General features: G+C 48.9%; 1 protein-coding gene across 3 annotated transcripts in view; it reads left to right on the top strand.

Annotated features, from left to right (window-relative positions):
• NPAS2 (neuronal PAS domain protein 2) overlaps positions 1-16,907 on the top strand; it is a 158,484-nt gene that overhangs the window by 47,776 nt on the left and 93,801 nt on the right. Inside the window, exon 1 of one of the 3 annotated variants that reach the window (XM_070511610.1) lies at positions 20-229. The exons of 1 other annotated variant lie outside the window; for it this stretch is intronic. In XM_070511610.1, the coding sequence (XP_070367711.1) occupies positions 162-229 (68 nt within the window). In that variant the 5' untranslated portion in view covers positions 20-161. Of the gene's footprint in view, positions 1-19; positions 230-16,907 lie in introns of those variants that run through there. One more of the 3 variants, XM_070511611.1, reaches the window with a different exon arrangement.

Genomic DNA, 16,907 nt, shown 5'->3' with positions numbered 1-16,907 from the left:
ACCTGGAAAACCAGCGGTTCATCTTTCCGTTGTTGAGTAAAAGCATGAGAAAGATCCACAGCGACAAGCTTGAGAAAAACAGCTACCTGTAACACTGAAGAAAGAAGAAAACAGAGAGATTTGGCTTTAAAATGCCCCCCCAGCTTTAGCCATCACCTGCAATGGTCCTGTGTGGTGCATTGGGCTCACTAAGAATATATACCTTCAGTTACCTGCCAGCAGAATCAAGGTAACCTCCTTGTTTTGTTTGCAAGAAAACTTTGCTCAATTTGTTGATGTTGCTGTTGCTGTTGAAGCTTCTCACTGACGCCCAGCTGTAAGGAGTGATGTTCACCTGTTTGAAATTTATCTGAGTTCAAATAATATAACCTGGGTTTTCAATGTTCACCACTGATTTTTTTTTAAGGTACTGTAAATTATTTAGGAGAAAATGCCTTCTAAGTCTTTTCATGAAAGTACAGTAGAAAATATCTCTGGGGAACATAATGGTAGATATGAATAATTTGCTTTATTGATAATATTTAAATGTTCAAGATTTTGTGAATCACATTTTTTTTTTTTTTTTGGCTGGGAAAGATTTACCCTGAGCTAACATCTGTTGCCAATCTTCCTCTCTTCCCCACCCCCTGACCCCACCAAAGCCGCAGTACATAGTTGTGTATAGTTGTAAGTCCTTTGGGTTCTTCTCCGTGAGCCACCACCACAGCATGGCAACTGACAGACGGGTGGTGTGCTTCAGTGGCTGGCAACTGAACCAGGGCCACCAAAGTGGAATGCAGCGTACTTTAACCACTAGGCCATCAGGGCTGGCTCAACACATTTTCTTTTTTCCTCTGTGAGATTTAGAGCTGACCATTTGAAGGCATTTGACTGCAAATCCAAGGCTATAATTATGTCGCTGGAATCAGCTTCCCCGTTCCCTCATTTTTCTCTCATGACACATGTGGCATCGAGCAGCCTCCCACTCTTCTCTCCCAGACTCGATGTGACCTGGCTACAGTGAGCGCTCGTCTCTGGAGAGGCAGGAGCCAAGCTCTCAGGACGATCAGATCGTGCTTTATATAGCACTGTATTCTTTGCAAAAGGCTTTTGCATCTTTTAGATTAAAAACAATTATAAACAAGGAGCAAAGTGTGTCCTACAGCAGCTCAGGGAGAAAGGCCACAGATTCTGTGCCTGAGTGAGCCAGCTCTAGGGGGTGGCTGTCGGCCGCCTGCACTCACAAGGTCTAGTCAGACCCCAGCAGGAACACGGTGCTCGCTTCCAAAGAGAACATTTCAGGAGGATCCTTGACAATCAGGAGGAGGGGGGCAACGGAGGATATTTGGCCTGAAAAAGAGAGGTCTCTGGGGGACAAGAGCACCCTTCTCTGATATTTGAGAGCTGACTTCATCCCTAGGATGGCTTTAATAAAAACGGAAAACATTAATGGAAATTAACAAGTGCTGGTGACGATGTGGAGCAACTGGCACGCTCGTGTACTGTTGGTAGGCATGTAAACTGGGGCAGCTGCTGTGGGAAGCAGTTTGGTGGTTCCTCAAACAGTTAGACACAGATTTACCGTATGACCCAGCAATGCCACTCCTGGGTGTATACCAGGAGAAATGAAAACATGTCCACACAGAAACGTATACACAATGTTCACAGCAGCAGCATTCACAACAGCCAAAAGGTGGAAGTAACCCAGGTGTCCATCAATGGATGAATGGATAAACAATGTGGTATAAACATAAGGGAATACTATAAGGCCTTAAAAAGGAAGGAAATTCTGAAACATGTGCCAACATGAATGGACCTTGAAAACATTTCATTTATGAGAGAAGCTCGTGACAAAAGGTCACATACTGTATAATTCTTTTTGTATGACCTAGCCAGAATAGGCAAATCCATGGCGACGGACGGGGCACTGAAGGAGGTGGGAATGGGAAGCAATTCCTGAATGGGTCCCGGCTGTTTCTCTGGAGCGGTTTTGCAACTAGAGAGAGGTGCTAGTTGCACAACATGTGAATGCAGTAAATGCCACTGAATTGTACACTTTAAATGGTTAATTATATGTTAAGTGAATTTCACCTCAATTTAAAAAATAATAATAACCTAATCTGAAGGCTGTCATTCTATGTGGCCCCCGGACAATAGCAAGAAGAAATGAGTAGAAGCTCCCAGAGAGGGTGGGGTGGGGGGCAGGCAGTGGTATTTTGGCTCCATAGGAAGAATTTTCTAATAAGTTCAACTAACAGGAAATAGAAGACGCTGCCAGAGAGGGCAGCCTGGCTCCTCTGGGTGGAGGAGACTTACCCAGCGCTCGCTGGGTTGTTGTGGATAGCGCCCAAGCTCCAGAGCAGTGATTCTCCACCCTGGGGGCACATGGGAACCACCTGGGGGGCATGAAAAATAACCCTTGGGCCCACCTCCAGAGGCGCTAATGCCCTTGATCTAGGGTGCAGCCTGGGCATCTGGACAAAGTCTCCCAGTGTCCATTTGCTTTAGGTGGAAGCAAATGACCTTTAGTCCCTCTCGCCACTCCTCCATCCCAACAGTTACTTCTGTTTACACGACAGTGGTGCCTGGCATGCCTAGCAATCCACACCACTCACAGTGTGAGCCGTGCCCCTGCAGCTTCGGCATCACCTGCACCTGGTGAGAAATGCAGACTGTCAGCCCCTCCCCAGACCCACTGGATCAGAATCTGGCCTCTAATAAGATCCCGAGGTGGTTCATGTGTACATTTGAGTTTGAGAAGCGCTGCTGTAGACCTTTATTTGCAGGACACTGAACTGCTTTTTCTCATTTTATCTTCTGAACAGTGATAGCAACCAGGGCAGGTGACACATTGTCACTGTTTGCTGGATGAGGAAGTTGAGCCCCGAGGGCTTCACTCATTCTGTGTGCTGGTGGCAGTGCCAGTCTCGTGGTGCCTAATCCCCGGCCCCCTCCACCAGGCCTTGAGCCTGTTTCATTCATCTCTGGTTTCCTACCCATCTCCCTCGTGCCGACCGCGATGCCCAGCCTATAGCCCTGCCCACAGCCCAGGCTGAGGAAGTACTTGCTGTGCTGAGGAGGAGACAAACAAAGGATGGAGGAAATGCAGGGGCCCCTTCTACTGTCTCAGTCCCTCAGGTGCCAGACACACCTGAGCTCCCCCAGAGCCAAGCATCCTGTTTCCTGATCTCATTCACGACTTTGCTGTGTATTCTGGATTGTGATGTGGGGGCCAAGCTGAGGGTACTGGTGAGGGTGAGAAGGAGGGTGGACACGCCTGGCGGCTCCCCTAGAGGTGGGAAACGGTGGATGCCCAAGGGATGGAGCCCTTAGCCGGGGCTGGGAGGGCCTGTTGTTCTGTTGTGCTGGAGTGGGGAGCGAAGGGGCAGGTCCAACAGGTCCCTCTCCAACTATTAATACTCCTGGTTCAGGAAGTATTGTTACTAGCACAACTAGCAAACATCAACAAAACATTGTCATGCTGCGTGACCTTCATTCGTAACCTCCTTCTGCTTTGGATTCTCATTGGTAAAATGGGGAGCATTCCACTGCAGCCCTCTGGGGCCCGAGATGGAGGGGAGAAGTCTCCCACAGCCTGAGTGATGGGTCAGCCGAGTGCCCCAACATCAAACCAGTGCCTTTTCCTGCAGGAACTCGCTGAAGAATCACGGCAGCCCTACAGGGCCGTGCTGCACGGGAAAGGGAAGTGTAACTGAAGAGGGAGGGCCTGCGAGAAGGCTGTGGGGGCCCCGTGGTCACCATACTTCTTGTCTGAACTCCTTGCAATTCAAGGACTTGGCCCTAAACATGTGAATTTACACCAGGGCTTGTTTGTCATGTTACCCTTTCAAAGTCTACAGGCTCTGTGAGTGTTGCAATGCTTCATAAAACCAGGAGTTTGCAGATTGATGGAACAGGCCACGTCCAGAGTCTCTGGTCCTGGCTTTCTTGTCACAGCGTTCCTGGCATCCAGCATAAAGAAGCAGAGGGGGAGATTAGGGGTCTCATGTCTCCATACCCAGAAGGTGCTGGGCTCTCTAGGAGCCTCAGGACTTTTCCCAGCTGAAGCTGCAGGAGGAGAGGACTGTAGGGTGTGTGGGCACCCAGCCCAGCCTGGGGGGTGGATGCTGTGTGGTGCCTCACTGCTGGTGCTCTTATCATTTGCTGCTCATTGTTTTTTAAGCTTTTTATTTTGAAATAATTCTAGACTCATACAAAGTTGCAGAGAGGTCCATGAGCCATGTCCCCCTCACCCATTTCCCCCACTGGTTCCATCTCACGTCACTATGATACAGTACTTGAACCAGGAAATGGCCTCGGTACAATCTGTGTATATAGTTCCATCGTTTTACCACATGTGTCTTTGTGTGACACCACCTCCTGTTCCCTTGATTTCTTTAAAAATAGTTGTGGGATCCTCACAAAGTCTGTAAAGACCCATTTCCTGGTGCTTTCCTGGTGGGAGGAAGAAGCCATTGTGCAACTCAAGTGGAAGAGACACAGTTCACAGTGAGTTCTAGAGTCGTGTGACAAAGCAACCCTCTGCCTTTCCTGGATGAAGTCATTCACACACACAGTACACACATGCGTACTTTCTCCGTGGAAGACTTGGAAGTGTTTGGCAGATGCTCCTGAGGCCTCTTCCCTCCTTGGCTGGGAAAGGGGAGGAGCTCGCTCCGTTTACCTGTAAAGCGTTCCTTTTTAGAGGAGAAATCGGCATGAAGTCAGGGGATCTCGGACATGGCAGTTGCTTTCATCTGTAAGAAAAGGAAACTGACCTGACCCACGGGAAGTTACTTGGAATCATGTGTGTCCTACACTTGCAAACATAGACTTGCATCTTAAAGGACCCAGAGTCTGCAATGGATTGGAATCTGACAACTAGAGGAGGAGTTGGCATCCAGAAACCACAGTGCAGGCAACCCATAAGTATTGCCATTTTACTTCTTTACTATTAAATTTCAGATAGAAGGGTACATTTTTTTTTTTTTTTTGAGGAAGATTAGCCCTCAGCTAACATCTGTTGCCAATCCTCCTCTTTTTTGCTAAGGAAGGCTGGCCCTGAGCTAACATCTGTGCCCATCTTCCTCTACCTTATATGTGGGACGCCTACCACAGCATGGCTTGCCAAGCGGTGCCATGTTGGCAGCCGGGATCCGAACGGGCGAACCCCAGGCCACCGAAGTGGAACGTGCACACTTAACCACTGCGCCACCAGGCTGGCCCCCTAAAAGGTAAATTTTTTTGAAAACTAACCCCAGTCTGAAAAACAAAGGCCTTGTTGGGATCCACCAGGGCCAAATGTTGTCATCAGTAACTGGGTTTATGCCAGGCCATCAGCAAACTTGGTCATAGGTGATGTAAGCAATGTCCGGGGTCAGAATGGGTTCATGGCCTCGTCATTCCCAACTGAGAACATCAGCACCTGACGGAGACTGGAAGTCAGGTCCTTGACCTACATTTGACTCATTTGCAAAGAGACATGTCAGAGCCACACACAGTAGCCACATAAACCTGAACTTCAGGTAGCCACGCGCTCCAGGATATTAAGGATTTACGTATGCACTGTTAAGAGGAGAGCAAACTAGCACGAATGGCCCAGATTTGTCACCATGGCACAGTCATGGATGGAGAATGCTTTGTTGTAACCAGAGTTTCTGCTCTTATGGGTTCTTATTACCTTTCCTTATTCAGCCTCATTGTCACCTGTATGGACACCTGGGCAGGTAATTCTTACCCAGAATAGTACATGGGCTGAACGACCATCTTCAGATGGTTATAAGACCTCATTTTTATATGACATTTCATAGTTTACAAGGTTACTTCTTATTTCACCAAAGGAAGAAACCACAGTCCAAAAAACGTAGGTGATTTCCGCAAGGTCACCAGCTGGTCAGTGACGGAACCAACACCATGTCCACATCTACTGATTACACCTTCCCACGGATTTGGGTCATGTCACACACACAGCAGTCTTCCTGTTCCACCCCTGGAGAGTGGCTCGTAGCCCTGAAGCAGTGTATGAGTTTGTGGAAAGAAGAAGAGCAGCCCCTGCTTCCATGGGGAGCCCCACTCTGGACTCCTCTCTCCTCATGCGGCTCCTTAAACATCTCCCAAGGGCAGGGGCTGGTGCCGGAGACAACTTGACCCTGGTTCTGGATTCTGGTTTCCAACCCAGATCTATGGCCATGGCTCCATGGGGCATTTTTCAAGCTGCTTGCTTTTTTGTGTAAAACCACAATGTTTCTCAGTATTTTAAAGTTGCTCTAAGGTTGTTCTTCCTGAGTTCAGTTTCTTCCTCTTTGTCTGAATCCAAGTCATACTGTCATCTTCTCCCTGTGGCCGTACAAGGGCATTTAGGAACTGATCAGAAAGTAACTAGTACGTTTGGAAGATAAAAAATTCATTGCATTTGTTTTTCCGCAACCAAGATAAGAGAAAGGAAAGCATGTGCTTTGTACAGCTCACCATGACCCCATTTCTGATGCGGATGCGTTCTTCCTGCCCCTAGGATTCTTGGCCTCATGGTGTTATAAATCCTAACGTGTTGCCATGTAATACATATGGGCGCACACACACACGCAAACACACAGCCATACATTGTTAAAACCTCGCTTGTGATCATAGCTAAGAATAGGCTATGTTGTTGCTAGTATAATTTTTCATGACTTCAAAATGTTTGCAAGCGTAGGGCCCGAGGCAGACCACTCCTCAGAGGGAGCTGGCCTGGCGTCATTCTTACGTAGTTATGAACTTGGCTTCTCTTCTGGAGCAAGGCAGAATAAATAGCTTAAACCACATGAAGGAGGAAAGAATCTCGAATGAGTAATTTAGTGAGAATACAGGTAAAGAAGAGAGAAAATATTCCTAGGAGAAAAGTTAGGAAGAACTTAATACTTCTTACTGCCATCTTAATTTTTTTTAATTATATATATATGAGAACTTGCCTTTGCCTAGTAAAAAATGGCCCTAAGATCCTTTACCTTTTTATTCTTAATGAAAGAAGGAGTGAATTGCGATGAAGATGTATTGCTTCTCAGAAAACAATGAGAAAATTTTTAAATGTTTTCTTTTTATTTAAACCAAACATCTCCTTTTGTTTTGTTTATTTGTTGGTTGGTTTCCTTTTCTTTCAAACAAGTTTGCAAAAATGAAATTTATTTCTGTTAACATTTATAACATCCAAAAATGTGAGTGTGGCCTTGGAATGATTCAGTTCTGTCCTAAAGAATCTGATGGTTTTTTCATAGAACTTAGCATACTCTGGGGATTGAGAACTGCGTGACTTTATTTAGGTAAAGATGAGAATATAACACCCCTAAATATACTGTATTATTTAATTAATCAAGTAAATGAAACATGCTTCGAGATGCTGCTGCTGCGTTAGGCAATGCGTTGAACAGTAGATTTGACTAACGTATAGTCAATTTATTTTAACAGCATTTCACTTTGACTTTGTTAAATTTGTCTAAAATTGTAAAATGATTTAAAATTTTTAAAAAATCCAAACTTTCTCCCATTTTACCCAGAATTTCAAAGTTTTAAAAAAATTGTAGTTAGCTGTGGCCTCGCGGAAACCGGTGTGTGATACTTTGCTAAGCCGGCTAATTGGTGATGATGAGCTTTGCTTCGCCGGAGGATGGCAGTCAGGGTGGGATGCTGCCCTCCTCCAGTGAGTGGGCCGGGAACCACTCACACTTTTGAAGGATGATTCAGTTCACAGAAATGTTGTTTATCACCAGCTCTTCAGGAAAATACTGTTATGCAAGCTGAAGTCCCAGTACAGGAACGCTTTGGATTGCTGAGACCTTTAAAAGGGCTTGCTTTGCAGGTTCCCCGAAGCTGGTAAATATCTTTGGAATTTAAAGCTACCTGACGTCCACGGTGAGGCTCTGTGTTTAAATGAGGACTAGCACCATCTGAGCGCTTCCTGGATTGCTGTACTGATAACCACCTGAGCTAACGTGGTGCTTTCACCCTGTGGCTCACCTGTTAGGTGCTTTACAGGTATTCTGTCCTTAAGTCTCAGCTGCCCGTGAAGGTGAGAAATTGAGGCAGAGAGAGGTTTAGTAACTTGCCTGAGGCCACTCAGCTAGTTCCACAACAGAGTCACATTTTGAACACAGGGTCTTCCTGGACTTGTTGCCTCTCTGCCAGCGATCCTCATCTCTCTTCGTCAGTGGTGGGGCTCCCAGGGCACAGCATCTGTGCTACATAAACGTGTGAACAGAGGCCTGAGGGCCGGGGGAGAGAGAAAGGAAGGAATGGCCGTTGTGAAGGCCAAGGGACGTCCTGGCCTCTGCCTTTTCATTCTTGAAAATGTCAAAGAGAAACTTTTCAGATAAGGCCGTTTCTGAAAGATGTTGGGTGAACATTCCCACAGTCTTGGGTTTTTAGGTCTGAATGTTTCTAAAAGGCTTATTACAAAACCTTCCAATACCTTTATTACAGAAATAAAATAAAGAAGAAACAACGTCCAGCATTTTAGAAGAAAGCCTTCTAAAAATTACACATATCTGCATTTACAGATTCCATCACCGTGGCCTGGCCTGGGCCACAAGGCTCCTGCTCTGTTGAGAAACTTCTCCGGGACCCCCAGACTAACTTTCGTTGGCTCCTGCCCCAGGGGCACCAGTGAGCTATTTGCGGGGTTGAGCTAGGGGTCCTGTCCCTCCTAGGAGCCCCAGGGAGCAGGACCTGGCCCCAGGGCCCCAGTGTCAGCCTCTAGGTTGGTGCTGAGCCCTCCTGAGAAGACCTGATTTCAGACATGAGCTCCTGGAAGCAGGTTAGCTCACCTGGGCCTCAGGGGAATTTCCCTCAGCATGTCTGGTGCTTTGTCCAACTTCCGAGCCCAAGAGGCACAAAGGGGTGGCAGTTCTGTCCGGACAGCTGCAGCCTGGAGGAACACAGGAAACACAGGAACAGTGTGGTGCCTTCCTCTCCAGCACGGGGCCCTGGGCCGGCTGGTCCTGACACAGCTAACTCGAGTCCAGCCATGCCCCCAGCATGCATCCAGTTATCACCAGCAGCCGTGGCGGGGTGGAGGAGAGAGGCGGCATGAGCTAGGTGGAGGAAGCAGGTGAGCTGGGAGACAGCAGCAGTGTCCGCCGGCAATACTGGTGCAAACTGTCGGGTGGTGCATCTGTGCGAATGAAGTGTCTTATTTCACCGCCGTAAAGACACCAATCGATTTGTCTGTAGAGGCAGGGAAATGGCAGTGGGTGTCCACGCTCTTCTTTTCCACAGTTCTTGTTTGATTTTTTTAAAGAACCAGTTCCCCAGGCTTGCTTTGAGTTCCCGCAGCGCCCGGGCGCCCGGCTGGCCCCGGAGGCTGGCCTGAGCACCGCATGGGCGCGGGCCGGGCGCGGCCTCATCGCCGCCTCATCACTGCGGAGGCCCCGCGCTGCTGCGCTGACCTACTTTCCTGTGTGCCCACAGCAGGCTAAGCCTGTTTAGTGTTGTCCAGAGGGACTGGGCAGAGCAAGGAGCTTTCCGAGTCGTGCAGATGGCAGTCTTCTGAGCGAACACGGTTTAATCTGTTTGCCCTGTTTTCCATTAGTCTGAGGGGTTAGGACCCAGCGCCCGAGGTGATGCGGGGACAGGGACCAAGCCAAGGGCCTCGTGCGTCCCGCTTCAGCTCTCCCCAGAGAGTCTGCATTATGGTGAATGCTGGGAACCCAAGGCCCGGGCTTCTCTCCAAACTTCAACAACCAATTCTTAAATGGAAGCTCTTCGCTGGCGGTTCTGCTTTACTGGGAGCCTGTGCGGAGGCCCAGGAACGCCTGCTGCTTGCTGAGATGCAGAGAGGATGGGAGTGTGCTTGCCCTCCCTCGAGGGGTTACCGCCTAGTGGGTGTGTGTTGACGGGGGCGGGGGGGGGGGGGGGGGGGGGGGGGGGGGGCGGTCCATGGCTAGGGCCAAGGCTCCGCAGAAACAAATCGACATTATAGTGAGGGGAGGATGGCGGAGGTGCTGGATGGGTAGGAGGGCTTCTCTGACCTTGGGTGGTGTCGGGAGGGCTGGAGGGATGAAGAGGATGGTGATGGTGGTGGAAACGGAGGAGGACATTTTGGCCGTGTAGATATCCGGGGACAGGGATGGGGGAATGACGTTACTGGGGGTGGGGCTGAAGTCACAAATTGGTGGCTGTCAGTCCAGGACTGTGAATGCTATGCCTCGGAGTTTGGAGTGGGTCCTCTGAGCGGAGGGCAGTGTGCACTAGAAGCTGTACATATTCCCCCGCAAACACACACGCACATATTTCCTGCTTTTATTCTTTGCTGAAATATTGCTGTGTTGATGCTTGTGGGCGTAGGACAGTATCTGTTAGAGTCTTTCATGGAGAAAATGGTAGGATCAGATAGTCCTGATTAAATAAGCTGACATACGAGAAAACCAGAAGCTAGAGCTTTATCTGTAGTTTATTTCACTAAAGTATTTCATGCATAGCAAAGTGCCTTAGCAGAGGTGTCCTGGGCCTGCCCTTTCTAATCCCAAAGCTTTGACTGAACCATACTGACCAGAGTTGGGGGGGTGGGAAGGGTTGTGTCTGGAATTCTCCTTGACACCCTGAAGCCACCACCCAGAGCTTCAGAGCTAGGAGCCAGAGAGGAGTCTGGCCAGTGGGTGAATTATGCATTTATTTTGGAGTCACTTCATTAGTCATTTGTAAGACTTGAGAACTCAGTCTCTGTTTTGAAAAAGAAAAATACGTATGTGTATCCTTCTCATTTCTCTTGCAGTTTCTTCAGTGTTATCTAGGGGCGGATGTGAGCAAGGGGAGAGATCTTCTAAGATAGCTTTAGTTTTAACATGAATGTACAAAATGGGGAAAATAGAGCTTTCTAGTCCTGCCAGGGCAAAACCCAATTGGCTTTTAAACGATATAAAAATCAGACATTCCTGGACCTGCTGGCACTGTCTTGACGAGCACAACCGTGTCTCAGCCAGTGATGTTCCCCCCTCGCCAGGGTCTTCCTGGTGGAAGGGCTTCGAGTCCCTTCTCTCCAGTGGGCTGGGGGCTTCCTGCCCAAGTGCGGTTTGCATCTGCTGTTGTGTCTCATCTTCCCATTTGGGTTGTGGTGTCCACAGGGCAGGACTTTCTGCAGACTTTGTGGAAGGGGCTGTGCGTGTTTCTTGAGAGAAAATGGAGGTGAAACGTCAGCTTCCCTCCATCCGAGCCCTGCTCGCCTGTGATCCCCAGGCCCCGCAGCCTTGGTGTGCATTTCCTGGGTGGTGATAAATGGAATGAGAGAACATAAAGAGTGCTCCTGGGAAGCTGGGAAGCACTGGAGAAAGTCAAGTCATGTTGCTCTTATTATGGGAATGCTTTGAGGGCAGGCGTCTGGTAAGATAGGGAAGGACATTATCTGTGTTGGAAATTGTCCTCTAACCAAAGCTGATACGACATCCAGAAATGTGACCAGTCGTTTCCTGAGGACCTTCCTGTGTTGGCCATCTTACATCTCATGGATGCAGCAGTTCCCCGGGGTGGGGGCTTGTTTTCTCCTTCTGCCCTCCCTAGTCAGGGGCTGCTTCACCGTGGGTGGGCTGGGCTTCTCCTCTGGACATCCCCTCCCAAGGCCTCCTGGGCATCAGTGGCTATGGCTCAGAGTCTGGACTGCCCAAGGAGGTGCCAACTAAGAGGAGCAGTGACCTCAAGCAGGCGCCGAGAGAAACAGCCCAGGCTCACGCCCACCTCCACTTTTTCCTTTTTTTAGCACAGACAGATCTGGGCGTTGGTCACGAAGGCCGATTTCCCAACCATCGGCTCAGATGGAACCAGACTCTGTGTCAGGTGGGAGGGCTGTCCAGGTGGCTTGGATGGACCTTTCAGAATCCCCCATCCCAGAGGAAGCCTCCCCCGACGGCAGCACCCGCCTGCCCAGGGGCAATCGTTCTCAGCTAAATTGTACCATAGTGAGCCAACAGAAGGAACACAAGAGGATCTGCCTTCACATAAACCTTTGAGAAGTGAACACATTGACTACATTAAGTCACGGTAGAGTCTCGCAGTGGGAAGGAAGGGCGCTCCTGTGGGGCCCGCGAGCTCGGCTCAGCCAGGCTGTCTTAGCGCAGGTGGTGGGCAGGAACTCCCTGGCTTTCCAGAGAGGGCTGACTGCATTCTCTATTAAACTGTAAAGAAGTGATTGCCGTGGGCAAACAGGAAAGACAATGGAAAGCCAGGCTGTTTTGTACCTAGGAGGTGTGTGGTGTCAGGCAAGTTCCCTGTGGCTCTGGAGGTGCCGGCCTGGTCTTATTTCAAAGTCTTGGTTTCCGACCACTGCGCTGTGGAAGAGGAGGCGATTCGCCTTTGTTGCTTAGCCCATCCTCTGCTTTACGTGGATGAGCAATCTGATGGGCTCTCATACGGACGGTGGAAAGTGGGTACCATCCCACATTTACGGATGAGGTAGTCATTCCCAAGGCTCCATCCAGGCCACTGCACTACGTGAAGGAAAGAGGGTGGGGGACATTCAAACCCAGATCTGGTTAGCTCCCAAATTAATTTCGCTGCCTCCCACAGTTGGCCGTGCACGTGAAACATCCCACATTTTTATTAAACATTATTCGAAGCTCTGACATTAAACCAAGTATTCCACAGCCTGGGTTTCCAAAACAAATTTGACTTCTTGTTTCAAGGACATCTTTTCCTTTTGCTCTCCTTACAAACATGAGCACAGTTAGGACGAGCGTTCCCAGGCTCAGAGGAGCATTAGGATGAACAGGAAGGGAGGTGCTGGTCTGGAGGAGCATTTTATGGATTCATTTCAGTTTGTCTGTGGCAGCTGAACAGCGGTTCCCAACAAAGGCTTTCACTGACTCAGCCCTGAGCATGACTCATAAATCTCCTGTTTCCCCTCTTGCTGATTTTTGTAGGCATCTATTGTCCACACCCTGACCACACACCGTCACCCGTCGGGTTCTCTAGTTAACTCAGGTTTACACTGTGCAATCTAAATTCTTTATAAAGGGGCCCCCTAAGAGGAATCTTAAGTGATTAGAAGATAAGTTCCAAAGGTTGCAAGAATAATAGGTCCTGTTAGGATGACCCTTCCATCCAGACATCGCAGTGATTTCTATTTTGGAAATTCTTTGCTGACCAAACAATGTCATTGTAAATTTACTTAATAACAAATTTTCTTTCTCCATCCGTTGCTTCATTGCTTAAGTCACCGTTTCGCTGAATAATGAATCATTAAACCCTTGGAAAAAGGAAAGCAGGAAGGAGGAATCATGATCCTAACAGGCAGAGAAAGCCTCAGCGTTGGCCTTGGAGAAGCTTAGGGTTCGATCCTCTTTGGGTCACAGAAGCTCCCTGAGGTGGGGTCTCATCTTGGTTTCTTCTGGGAATCGCCTCAGTGAGCCTCCAGCAAGCCCCGGGAGGTGTTTCTGCTTGGAGAAGTGTGATGTGGCTAGGGTTACGGAGGGACCTGTCCGCTGGGCCTTTCCCAAGTAGAGGAATATGCTGGAACGTGACAAGAGTCTCTCAGTTGGAGGGGAATTGGGATTGCAGGAGCAAGCAGCTCTCAGGTTTTCACTGTCATTTCCTTAGAAGAACTATTTTTGCCCCAGCAAATGAATCATTGCAACCAAAATGAAGTTCCCTGGAGAGGAAGAATTAAAATATGGAAGTTATTTCCTAGCCTCCCCCAAAGGACAAAGGGAGAGCAGAGAGCGTTGCGGTTCCTCAGTGACTGTTCTTCAAAGCCTTTTTATTCCTTAAATAGAACGAGGAGAAATCATCATCAGGCTCCCACGTGTGAGACACAGACGTTAATCCAAAACGACATGAGGGCCTCACCAGGGGCCCACTGGGAGGACAGGAGGCACACTGGCTGTTGACAATAAATAAACCCCAGTGGATGGGGGAGATGTGTGTGCTTGGTGTTGCCTCTTTTGATTTCCACTTGTCCTTGTTTTCAATATTTTTTCTTTTTAATGAACTAAATTCACCAGGTTTGGTTGGTGTGGTGGGGAGGAGCATTAGGATTTTCCAGCTAACTTGAGACCTGTCTAATTCGAACCATCTTTCAGCCAGTTTGAAAACATCGTGATTTCCTTTTGTAAACACATCGGCCTTGCAGCAAAACAGCCTTATGATAGTCATTTTGGGGACAATTCATGATGATACGGAGTCAGCCACTGGGCCTGTAGAGGCTGTGTAAAAAGTTCAAAATTAAAAGACACTGAAGAGGAAGGCTAAGGAGTGATTCTAGTGATTCTGTCTGGCCTGCTTTTGTAAATAAAGTTTTATTGGAACCCAGCCACACCCATTCGTTTCCATATTGCCTATGGCTGCTTTTGCATAGGCAAAAGGGCAGAGACTGTATGGCCTGCGTCTAAAATATCTGCTAGGCAGCCCTTTACAAAAAAGCATTGCCAGCCCTGCTTGAGCAGAATAGCATACCTTTCCTTGTGTGTTGCATGTAGCCTTCTCTGCAGACCCAGGTAAGCTGCCAGTCCCCAGGGGGGTCCCTGTCACCTGTGGGACTCATTAGTCTCCTGTCTCGATGCCGACACACTGTGGAACCCAGGACAGGTGTGGAATGAGAAAATAGTCACACTGCCATTTGCCAGTCCCTGTTCAACAAGGGCCAGCCTTCCAATCAATTGTTTAGTAGGTAGCTGTGAGAAAGAATGTTCTAGAGTCCTTGGGCAGAAATTTCACCTTGGTAATGAAAATGTCATTTGCAGACCTCATTTTCGTCCTCCAGTTGAATTAAAGTCAGTAGATATTTATCGAGGGCTGCCGTGGAAAGGACATCCTCAGTCGCTTCTCCCTATGTTTTATCCATTCCCTTCTCTCCCTCCCTCCCAATCTGGCAAGAACCTAAGTTTCTGTTGAGTTATTTGTGGACGTTGTGGGCAGGTCCACCACTCTGGGCAGCACCACTGTGTGTGAGTGTATGTGTCTTTCCGCCATGCCTACACACACACACACACACACACACACACATTTTTCAACACTGATAAATGGGAAAAAAAATCTCGCTCCACCCAAAGACATTTTATAGGCTTAAATACAAGTTTTTGCTACTAGCTGTTTAACTCATTGTCATTATTGATATTATGATTAATAGTATCTAAAATTTTTGACGACTTATTTGTACCGGGGACAGTGCTGGGGGTTTCTCATTGATTCTCTCACTTTCTTCTTACAACCACGCAGTGAGGGAGACCCTTCTGTTATCCCCGCTTTGCAGATGGGCCACTGGGCTGGGAGTGCACGTACTTGCCCCAGGTCACACAGAGCTACTGAAGGGCAGAGCCAGGGTTTCAGCTGGGGTCTGCTGACTCCAGGACATCACTGCCTTTTCCTCTTCACAGATGTGGATGCTGGATCCAGGAGCTCTGAGACCCAGCATGTCCCAGTAGCTGTGCCTCCCAGCAGTGGGTGTGGCTCTCTGCTAATTCCCTAGGGAATTCCCGGGGCCCACCTAGTACTCATTGGCCTTGCTTGGTTAGATTCTGCAGCTGGTCTGCCTCCTGGGCTTGGCCCCAGTTCCTTCACCCACCCCTCCCTGCTCAGCAGTCTCCATAGCCCTGCTTGCTGGCAGCCACGGGTGGTCTCTGGCGGTGGGGCAGGAGCACCTGTCTGTGGGTGCTTCGTGGCTGGTAAAGCACTCTTCCAACCAATATGGCACTTCCCTTCTCTGGTCAGGTGCACCTCTCTGAAATCTTAGGTCTGTGGGACCCCATGGTGATCTTCCTGCTGTGCAGAGAGTGTGTTCATTGAAATTCAAGGCAGACAAGAAGAAAGGATGAGGCTGGGGTCTCCTGCCTTAGCAGGGGCTCAGGACAGCAGGAACGTACAGGTTAGGACAGCTCTGTGAGGCAGGCATGGGATGAACAGAACTCACCTTGAGACCTTCTGTGCTGCAGGCATCATGCTGGCCTTTTGTCACACGTGCATGCCGACACACCACGTCTGCCTGGTGGGTGTAAGCCTCATGTTAGGAATGAGGGAAACAGAGACTCATGAAGTTTAAGGGACTTGCTGAAGGTCATAGAGCAAGTAGGTTGGAATTGAAATTTAAGTCAGGCTGACTCTGAAGTCAGAACCCACACATGTTCCACAGGCACTGGGTGAAGAAGAACGGCCTGAGTCAGCTCCAAGGAGACACAGCCCTGGGGGGCAGAGCTGAGCCAGGTGTCCACGGGCAGGTCGCTCAGCCTTTCTGGGTGGTGCCTCCTATTCATGAGAAGAGGATAACTGTAGCCAGCCCATTCCACCCACAGAACTGGATGGAGATAAAATGAGTTTATGCTTTTTCAGACCATGGCAGCCGCCAAGGGTTGGTGAGGGAGTCATTGGCCCATCCTGAAGAGCTCTGGTTGTCGTTTCGTCTGAGTGGATTCTCCCTTTAGTCAATAGCTCCTACACACGCAGCAGTGTTTGTTTTCATTTTTCGTCATCAGGACATAACTGTACCTTTAAATATCCTTCGTAAGTACTGATACTCTCGATTGACTGATCATTCAGAGCTTGGTGGGAGTCGGTGTTAGGCCATCGTGCAGGAATTCAGGTAGGGATTTGGTCCTGGCTGTGTCCTTCCTTTCCTCCCCTCTGCCCCTCTGCCTCCTTTCTCTCGTTTATTCCTGACACATTTGTTGGGTACCTAATATGGGTAAGGAGTGAGCTAGACATGAAATGGGTAACGATGCGTTATACCTCACCATTGCCATCAAAGGAGAGACCCTGATTTTGACTGTCTGCTGTGGGCCAGGCTTGCAGTGGGAACCTTCATACGTGTAAACTTCAGTTCATGTTAGGGTCGCGGCTGTCCTCTGAGGGAGGTGTCTGTCACTCCTCTGATCAAACCTTTCCATCTCACGCAGAGCAAAAGCCCGTCTCCATCCAGTCTCCTTGGCTGTTTCCTCCTCACCAACTCCATCCACCACACTGGCCTCTTGGCTGTTTCTTGT

The sequence above is a fragment of the Equus asinus genome, chromosome 6, assembly GCF_041296235.1.
Source record: "Equus asinus isolate D_3611 breed Donkey chromosome 6, EquAss-T2T_v2, whole genome shotgun sequence".
Taxonomy (NCBI): domain Eukaryota; kingdom Metazoa; phylum Chordata; class Mammalia; order Perissodactyla; family Equidae; genus Equus; species Equus asinus.
Note: the sequence above shows the minus strand (reverse complement) of the source record. Positions and strands in the feature narration are given on the sequence as shown.